The 9,635-nt window shown below is 53.8% G+C and overlaps 1 protein-coding gene across 1 annotated transcript; it reads left to right on the top strand.

Annotated features, from left to right (window-relative positions):
• The first annotated feature begins 6,640 nt into the window (after positions 1-6,640).
• On the top strand, positions 6,641-6,859 carry CHC_T00001307001 (hypothetical protein). The gene has a single exon (XM_005718800.1). The coding sequence runs from the start codon at positions 6,641-6,643 to the stop codon at positions 6,857-6,859; it is 219 nt and encodes a 72-aa protein (XP_005718857.1).
• Positions 6,860-9,635: the final 2,776 nt, after the last annotated feature.

The following is a 9,635-nucleotide window of genomic DNA, read 5'->3' on the forward strand; positions in this document are numbered from 1 at the left end:
CGAGCTGACCAAGTACTCGGGGCTGACGGCGGCGATGTCGCCCACGGGCGGGGTGGTGATGCCTCGCGTGTACCAGGGCAAGGTGGCCGTGCTGCTGCCCAACGAAAAGAACCCTGGGCGGCTGGTGGTGACGAGCGTCAACCCGTCCGCGGGCCGAAGCGCGGCGGTAACGTGATCACGGTGACCGGGTGGAATGTGCGTTGGCCGCTGACGGCGACGGTGGGCGGGAAGCCGTGCCGCGTGGTGGGCAACTTTAAAAAGGGGCGCAGCTTCACATGCGTGGCGCCGTCAGGAAAGGGGCGCGCGGCGGTGGTCGTCAAGCGGTTTGGCAAGCGCTCGCAGAGCTTCGGGTATGAGTACTTATACTTGAAGGTTTGAGCGGGGTGCGTGTAGATAGCGCGCGGGAAGCGGGAGCGGGGGGGACCTTTTTGTTGTTGTTGTTGAGGAAGGTCTCTCGGCTTTGGTGATGGCGACATGAAGAATCGACGAGTGTACTGTGATAGACCAGCAAAAAAATGCGAACACGTATGGTAAACGGCTCCGGGACCGGCCTACGAACCCACCGGAGATCCGGGTTTCCAAGCACGCCGACGTCCGGCAGTCTGGGTAAAGCGGTTCTTTACCTTAGCAAAGGTTCAGATTACGTGTGTGCTTTACTTTTCTTGCTTATCGAACTCTCTGCAGAGTTCGAACGACATGGCTATTTACTCTACGGCAGGTTCCCCGGATTAGAAAGGACAGCCAGTACCATCCAGTCATATTTTCCATAATGATCGTAATTGAATATCTCGCGTCTCGGGACATACCCCATCAACGCGCCTCATGGGAGGATCGCCGTGCAACACACAGTTGCACAGGGCGATTTTTTTAGTGCAGCATTTAACACTCCCACCTTTTAAAAGGACGACTGTGAGGCCTTCTTAGCAAGGCGGATGATTCACTGCTCCAATGGGGTCAGATCAATGCCCGATGACAGTAAAATGTCAAGCGACTTGCATGGCCCCGGCTTGGTGAGGGCGTCCGCGGGATTGCTATTTCCAGAAACTAATCCCACATTTGATATTTCGTAATCGTTGTAGGCTTCACGAGCGGCAGCCACATCGATCATCAGCAGTTTTTCAGTAGTGTGCGTTGCTCTGGTGATGACATCAAACATCTGTTTCGAGTCTGTGAACATACACAGGGGGATCTTTTGGCGGTATATGGTCTCGAGATCGTGCTTGATGATGTACGCATTGTCAAACGCAGCGGAAAACGCATAAACTTCTCCAGCCATGATGGAACGCACAACGCGACGAGACTTCCGACTACTATACGCCAAGACGTGCGATTTGTTGCTGCTATCGCACAGCAAGATAATGTATCCCAGCTGCGAGGTAGAGTCGTCATTAGTCGCAAACGATGCATCAGCATATGTCCGTATGTGAAGCGATGTGCGATCCAGAGGTTGATACTGAAGTGAGAGATTAGGGCTGCTCTTAACTTTCTCGATGGCATTGTTTAGTTCCTTCACGTGCCGACGACAAAACAGTTACCTGAGCGGCTCTGTTCGTAGCACAGCAGATGTCGGGGCGGCTATGAGATAGCCATCCGACGGCGGCGCGAACCGAGCGGAAACGCTCGAAGTCTATGTCATACGGGATAGGACGAAGGGACTCTGTGTAGTCCGGCTGTCCGATTGAGAATAGGCCATTCTCCCACTTGATAGTGACCCCCACAAATTCAAAAGAATCTCAAACTAGCGGCTTCGCCTCGAACCGTTTCTTAGTGGCGACAGCGAGGTCCTTGAAATCCTTATCGCCCACGAAAAGGCAATCATCCACGTACGTTCCCCGTAGTCCTTCCGCATCCACAAGTCCTTGTTTGATGTACAAGGACGGATCACCAGCGAGGGGATCATGTGCAAAGTAGGGCGCACATGGTCAGAGAATGTTGCGTTCCAATAATCACCGGCATCACAAATTCCGTACAACGGTTTCTTTAAGCGTAGTACCTCGTTCTCAGATAGGCTGAATAATGGACGATCATCTTTGCGCGGCTTTAGATAAATTTCGCGTGACAAATTGTCTTTGGATTGCAGGTACGCCTGCGTGACGTCCAGATGAGCAGCTCGAAAGCCTCTCACAGCAGCAGTGCTTATGGCTAGCTTGGTAGAGCTTTGCCTCAGAGTAGGACTTTTGTGGACAGTAAACGGCTTCAATTTATCCTTAAATCCTTGGCCAGCAAATCGAGCTTTCGCCTTCTCCTCCGTTATTCCTTTGTTCTTAAGTGTACAAACGAAGCGACCACCAATAACGTTTGCCCCCTTCGGTATGGAAGAAGCAAGGACTTTGATCCAAGTATCTCGTGCAGACAGCCCGTTAATCTCAGTCCGCTTCGCGATCATAAACTGCTTTGAATCTAGACGGGCGTCTCCCTGTTGTAATATTTCGGTGAGGCAGATGGGTACAGAGTCTCCTCTACCTCAGCTCCGCCTTCTGTTTCCCGAGTTATATTTCCAACTCGGTCACATAAGCGGGTAAGGAATGCCTCTCCTTCGATACGACGCTCAAATGTATCCTCCATCACAGTAGGTAGCTCGGCTTGTGACGGTGGTACATATGTCAGCTCAAGATTTTCGAGGCCGGCTATGTCTGGAGACGGATTGTACTCCTTCAGTTTGTCGACTGATACCTGCTTCAGCTTCCCATGGTCATCGATCCATACTCTCTTGTTATCACCTGCAACAATTCGGAAAGGTCCCGTCTATTTGTTTACAGGGCGCTCGCGGTAGTACAGGACATCCATACCAACCCTGAGCTCATTAGTAGCGACAGCAGGCACGTTACGGCTCACAGCAGTCCGAAGCCTGGAAGAAGCAGCTAGCTTTACCATTTCATCTCGAGCTTTTTTCATTGCCTTCATTCTCTCTCGCTGGTCAGGCAGGTCCGAAAGGCCGGTGGGCATCTTAGGTACTATTCCAAAGACAAGAAGCGTGGGGGCGAGCCCTACGGGTCCTGACGTATTGTTCATGGCGTGCACGGCAACAGACAAGGCATTTTCACTATCTAAGTCGGGATGCTCAGCACAGACTTTACGATAGATAGTACGTAGGTACGAGTGGTAACGCTCACCAGACCCGAGAGCGTTATGGCTCTCTATTCCAGATGTCTTGATCTCGATTCTTGCCATGCGAAGCAGTGAATTCCACAATTAAGACACAAATTGACGACCTTGATCTGTGTGAATGGCTTTTGAATACCCGACGTACGGGTTTACCCAAGCCTTCAAGTATGCCTGCCAGACGTCTTGCGTGCGCTCGCCATCTGACAGGAAGGTTGCGGCGCTGAACATAGTGTCTTTGTCGACAATATGCAGAACAGGCTTAGAATCTAAGTACATTATGTCGATAAGCACGAGGCGATTGAAGACGATGTCCTCTTTAGGCATAGAGACTTGGAAACGTCCAGGTTGCTCAGATATGCGTTGGCAAATGTCGCACGATCGTGTGATCTCTTCAAGATTTGCAAGGGTCTGAGGTATTGCGTGGGGATCGTTCGCTCTCTTCATGAGGCTATAGACGCGCTGGGGGTTTGGGTGATAGAAGTGCTTATGAATGCGCTGAAGCTCAGCTTGAGAGTACATTGTGCCGTATTCCCATTCGTAGTAAATATGGCCGAGCTTACGTATGAGTGGTACCCTATAGCGATTCTCCTTGCACTCCAGCACATTTTCCGCACTGTTAACAACCATCTCATGCTCGTCCATGACGTCAAGTCCTATGAGAAGGTGGACATTGATGTCCACGACATCTATCGCCAAGTCAAGATTGGCATCTCCGGAAAACGGGATACGAAAGTTTGTACGGCCAAGGCTCATACGGCGCTCCGTTCCAAACTTGAATACGCGTTTTGACGCTGGACTGATCGATAGAGGTATGCCCATGAAGCGAGAGTAAGCTTCCGCTTGGGGACGACCAACTACAGACTTCTCTGCTCCTGTATCAAAGCATGCACCATGGAACTTTTCCGTAACAGTAGCAAGAATATTTGTCGTAAAAGCTACATCAAGATCCTCAACATCGTCCCCGTCACCTCCATCCTCCCCATTTGAGATGAGAGCGTCAAATAGGTGATCATCAGCAATGTCTGGTTCATCCTCTGTGTCTGGTTCACCATGGGAGCTGTCGAGTTGCTGACATTGCTCGAATAAAACGAAGTGAGCATTGCGCGTTTCCCCGGTTTTCTTCGTATAATACTCCATCTTCTTTTTCGCTGCCCTTGTGGCGTTGATTGGCTTCGTACACAGGTTGACCATGTGGTTCGGGTCGTCACAGTTGAAGCAGCCCATCACACGCAGGGGATCGAACCTATTCAAAGAAGAGGGTGAAGCACCAGGACGCTTCCATGTCTTCTGAGCGTGCTTGTTATTACTTACGTAATGACCTTGTCCTTCGTAAAGAATCCCCGGCACATTTTCCTTGTCACCACGAAGGTATTTGGTCCTCGAAGTCACATTATCGCGCATCACTGCAATTTTCGCTTCACGCTGCAAGTGTAGTGCCGCTTCGAGTTCTCTGTACAGCTCTTGAAAGCTCAAATTGTGCGTAGCAATTCGACTTAGAGGCTCAGTCGCCCAGGGGCATCCTACGGTAGCGTTGCGCCAGAACTCGAGCTTATGTGCGTCGCCTCTGTGGGATGCTGGGACTTGAGGAGACAGTTTTGTTATCAGCTTGTAAACCTTTTCCAGCGCAGACGACTCATCGTGCCCTTCACTAATATACTTGCTCAGACGAATGCCAGAGAGGTGGTTCTTAACCCGGTTTTGCCTGACGATGGAGTTGTATTCAGCTTCAATCATATTGACCGCCTGTTGAAAATGATTGGCGAAGTTGTCGACGCGGTCGAGATAGAAGCGTTTAGCATCTCCCCGTAGTAAGTTATGGAGAAACTGTAATCTCTGTCGTGGTGTCAGGTCATAGTCGCGAGATACTTGCTGGTACTCGGCGACATACTCCATCCAAGATTCGCCGATGTCTCCGGAGAATTTTGCCGTATTATCTTTGAATCGCATGGCGATGTTGTGTGCCAGTTTGTTGACATTCCCACCGTGACCTCCATTCCCTGCGGGCCCTGCAGCACGCGCATCTCCAGCCGCAGGTCCCGGTATGGCTACACGTTCGACGCGGCGCCCAGCAGCCATTATATTACGTACGATCTCCGTAGCTGCTACAATGTCCTCATTATCGACGTAAACGCTCGTAGCCAGGGCCATTAGGACGCGACGTGAAGGGTGCTGAGTGAGGTTCGCCCCGGCGGCATTGAGCCAGTCGCGGACACGCGCGTAAAGCGCAGGAAAGACACGCAGCTCCTTCGAAAATAACACGGCGGGCGGAAACAGCTCTGCGAACTCAACTCTTACTTGAGCATTTGTCATGGCGCCCTCGTGTACGCGGAGCGCAAGCTCTCGAACGGAGAGAATGAATCCTTGTATTTCCGACGCCATTCCTTCCACGTCTACATTCTCCATGAAAGGAAGAGGCCGCCGCGCGTGTACATCAGCGTTGTCAGTCATTTTTGTTGTGAGAATGCAGCGACAAAAACAAAAGCAGCCTCACCAGCAACTGAATGAATAGAGGCAACAGTAGGAATTTCACAGGGAGTGCGACAGCCACCTCGATACAAGGAGCACGAAACGTCGTTGATGCGCACCTCCCTTTTTGAGACAGATGTGAAGGACCAGCACTTTTTGGGTTGCAAACCAAGATACTTTCACTGGAGTGGTAAATCGCGAATGTGATAGACCAGCAAAAAATGCGAACACATATGGTAAACGGCTCCGGGACCGGCCTACGAACCCACCGGAGATCCGGGTTTCCAAGCACGCCGACGTCCGGCAGTCTGGGTAAAGCGGTTCTTTACCTTGGCAAAGGTTCAGATTACGTGTGTGCTTTACTTTTCTTGCTTATCGAACTCTCTGCAGAGTTCGAACGACATGGCTATTTACTGTACGGCAGGTTCCCCGGATTAGAAAGGACAGCCAGTACCATCCAGTCATATTTTCCATAATGATCGTAATTGAATATCTCGCGTCTCGGGACATACCCCATCAACGCGCCTCATGGGAGGATCGCCGTGCAACACACAGTTGCACAGGGCGAGTTTTTTAGCGCAGCATTTAACATGTACAGAAAGAGTAGTCCAGCGATGTACTAACTACTGTAAATTTTAATTTATTTTATTAGTGTTGGGGCGCCACCATTGGTGCGCGGGGCCCACTCTCTCCCTCCCGCCCCGTGCTGGCGTCACCCTCTGACTCACCGTCCCTGTGGACTTTTGCCCGGGAGGCGTGTGAGCGACGGCGGGTGACGATGCTGGGTGACGACGCCGGGTGACAGGCGAGCTACTGCGGCGGCAAAGCTCCTGTTTGTCGCGCGGGGTCTTGCCGGTGGCGGGTGCTCATACGCGGGCGCGGAGGGGGCGCGCGGCTTCCACGGGGTCCAGCGCCTTCTGAGGCGCCTCTCTCGGGGACGGGAGTGAGGAAAGGGCAGCGAGAGAGTGCGAGCGCGTTTTGGGGCGCCTCTCTCGGGGACGCGAGCGAGGACCGGGCATGGAGAGAGAGCGACAAAGACAAAGCAAAGCGTTATCATAGGCCCGCGCCAATGTGCGTCCCCGCCCCGCCGCTATCGCGGCTCAGCGGGCGCGGGCCTCCACGCCAAAAAAAAGACCGAAAGAGCCGCGACAAGGCGCGTCAGTGGCGAGCCAAACAGGGGTGCACGTGTATGCCCATCGCTTACCCATCCTCCCCTCCCGCCGCCGTGGTCGCCGTTTCTGAACACATCCAGAAATTTTTGAATTTCCCGCACGGGTGGGGACTATAGTCTCCACCCGTGCGGGAAATTCAAAAATTGAGTACTTGCCATCCATTCCCCTACAAGCGGCACGGCAAGCGCTGCGCCGTCCAGCCGAACTTCTCCAACCCGCTACACTTCCCCCTCGCGGCCAACGCCCGCTCCATCTCGCCTGCCTGGTTCTCCGTCTTCCCGTCGAACCGCTCGAACGCCATCTTCGCTTACTGGCACTCCGACGGCATCAACCTGCGCCACTGTGCCAACCCGCCGCCCTGCTCGGTATCCGCGCCCGCTCCTGCGCCAACCCCGCAGTCGCGTGCCACCCGCGCGACTGCTCTGTAATCCCCTCCGCGTCCTGCCTCGTCCGCAGAGACCCCACGTTCCTGTCACCCTTCTTCATCGCCGCCGCCGCCATCGTTGCCTTCCACCACTTGCTCAACACCGTCTCTTCGGGCCGGCACGTCAAGTCTGAGTGATGACACCGCCTATGGACGCGGCGCCAGCCGTTGAGGAGGGGACACGGGCGCGTCCGCGTGCTACAGTTGCACTGGCCGTTGCGAATACTCTGATGGAGACGCCTGCCCTGCTGTCAATGTCATCAATTGCGAAAAGTTCCCGTGGATCCCAACCTCTCCAGAGCGAGCTGGCGGGCATGAGGAGAAATCAGAGTAATATGCTGCGTGTTGAAGCAGTGATTGAGGCCGCAGTCCAATTGGAAACACTCATCCGCCGTAAAGATCCAGCCCGTTCTGCTCTTGCCGAGCATGACATAGATTTCATGGCTGAACCTCCGGGCGGACGTATTTGGCTGCCTCTAACTAGGAATACATTCGGTTTCATGTCTAGACCGGTGCTAAACACGAGCTCCAACTTTGACCACGGGGGCGGCCCAGGCCGCCGTCTAGGACCGTCTCAGTCGATCGTCAACAACTTCTTTAATGTTGGCGCTCCAAGAGGTACGTTCGGAGAATACTTTCATTTTAACGCAGAAGCTCAACGCGGTGATTATTGCAGTTCTGACCTCTTATTTTTATTTGCAAGTGGTTACTTTACAGATCGGCTGGTTATCGACAAGCGCCCAATCTCCCCACCAAACAATGCGCGACAGGCTGGTGGCAAAGCAGCAGCTGCAAGTGGTGCAGAAAAATCGCGGAAGAGGTCTTATCAGCAGTCGACGCTCGGCAACGCAATCGTAAGCTGCAGAGAAGCAGTTTTCGTCGCAGCGCCCACTGGCATCCCGTACTTAGCCGACGTTGTGCTTACTTTTTTTACAAGGCCTCGTACTCAGCGAAGCATTTGATAGACTACAGTATTTCCGAGAAAAACGGCATGCGAAAATGGGCAACTGCTCAGTCAAAGTACAAAGCACTAACTGAAGCCTTTTGCGAACATGTGTTTGAGTTCGGCGATGAACGCGATGGCATCGAGCGTAGACTACAGGAATACGAGAGTGCCGTGATGTCCTTACAAGAAAAAGGCGGGCGCAAGGCTGCTGTCACAAAGTCACGGGCGTACCTCAAGAGTTTTCAAGCTCCGCGTGGCAACGGGAGTAGTATAATCAAGTTTAAGAACAGATCCCAAACATTAGCACTCATCCCTGTCTTAGAGAGATTGAAAGCGGCTTCTATCAAGTTCAATTCCTGCAATGATTAATGGAGGATGAACCCTTGCGTATCCACTCCACTACACATCCTACCTGACACATTTTTGCAAACGCTTCATGACATCTGTAACTGTCCTGCGATGTGCAAGCACGAGTACAAAAATGATGACAAACCAAACGTGATGCACGTGACCCAGTTGAGGACGAGGAAGCGGTCCACGACGACCGGCAGGCGAATCCTGGAGCGCGTCGGGCGGATGATCATGTTGAACATGAGCCAGAGGGCCTTGCGCGGGGCGCTATTCCCCACGATGCTGATTTCGAAATCGGTCGGGGACGTCGACGTCAAACTCGTCGTTCCCCAGGCTGCGATGGTGCCTGTTGTGGTGTTGGCGGAAGATCTCGCTGATCGGGACGACCATGGCGACGTTGGTGGCGATGGAGAGGAGGCGGTTGTAGACGGGGTTGCGAAACACGAGCATGTGCGTGGCCTCGTACATGAAGCAGAGGACGCAAGCATTGACGTAGGGCCAAAAACAGACGCTGCACACGATGGCGACGATGAACTGATCGCAGGAGAGGTCGGTCAGGTCAGGGTCATCTGGCAGAGGATGCACGCATACGCATATAACTGGGTGTGCCAGTACACATCGTAAAGCTTCCACATAGACGGGTGCTCGCGCAGAATTTTCTCGCGCCGCGACACATGCAGCCGCCAGTACGGCTTCGAGACGTGCTTGGGCGCGGGGGTCGGTGGGGGTGAGACAGCGAGGCGGTGGAGGATGTTGCCATCTGGCATGGTGACGGAGGGGAGGGGTGGGGCAGGAGATCGGCGGGCAGGGGGTGCTGCTTTTTGAGGCGGAGAGGGCGGTGGTGGGAGGGGGGAGGAAGGGTTAGGAGTGGGAATTGGGTGGTGTGACGGGAAGGACAAGTCGAGTGAGGAGCGTGACTGCGTCGGAATGGGGGGGGGAATTCGGGCGCGAATGCGGCGACCTGGCGGGGGGGCGTGTTGCTGTTGCGTGCGTGATGGCGGTGGCGCTACTGGGGAGGCTGGGCGTTGCGAGAACGAGCGGCATGTGGCGGGCACGGCGCGCGGGTTGCGGGGCGCGGGTTGCGAACCCTGCCCCTGGGGCAGGGTGGGTTCATCCTCCTTATCTTGGCCTTTGTGAGGGAGCCGGAGCCCTTGAGCGACGGGGTACTACG

This window comes from Chondrus crispus, genomic scaffold (genome assembly GCF_000350225.1).
Source record: "Chondrus crispus Stackhouse genomic scaffold, scaffold_432, whole genome shotgun sequence".
Taxonomy (NCBI): Eukaryota; Rhodophyta; class Florideophyceae; order Gigartinales; family Gigartinaceae; genus Chondrus; species Chondrus crispus.

Bases quoted from the DNA above. Each gene is read 5' to 3' on its own strand.
- CHC_T00001307001 (XM_005718800.1), top strand. From the start codon at position 6,641: ATGTGCGTCCCCGCCCCGCCGCTATCGCGGCTCAGCGGGCGCGGGCCT.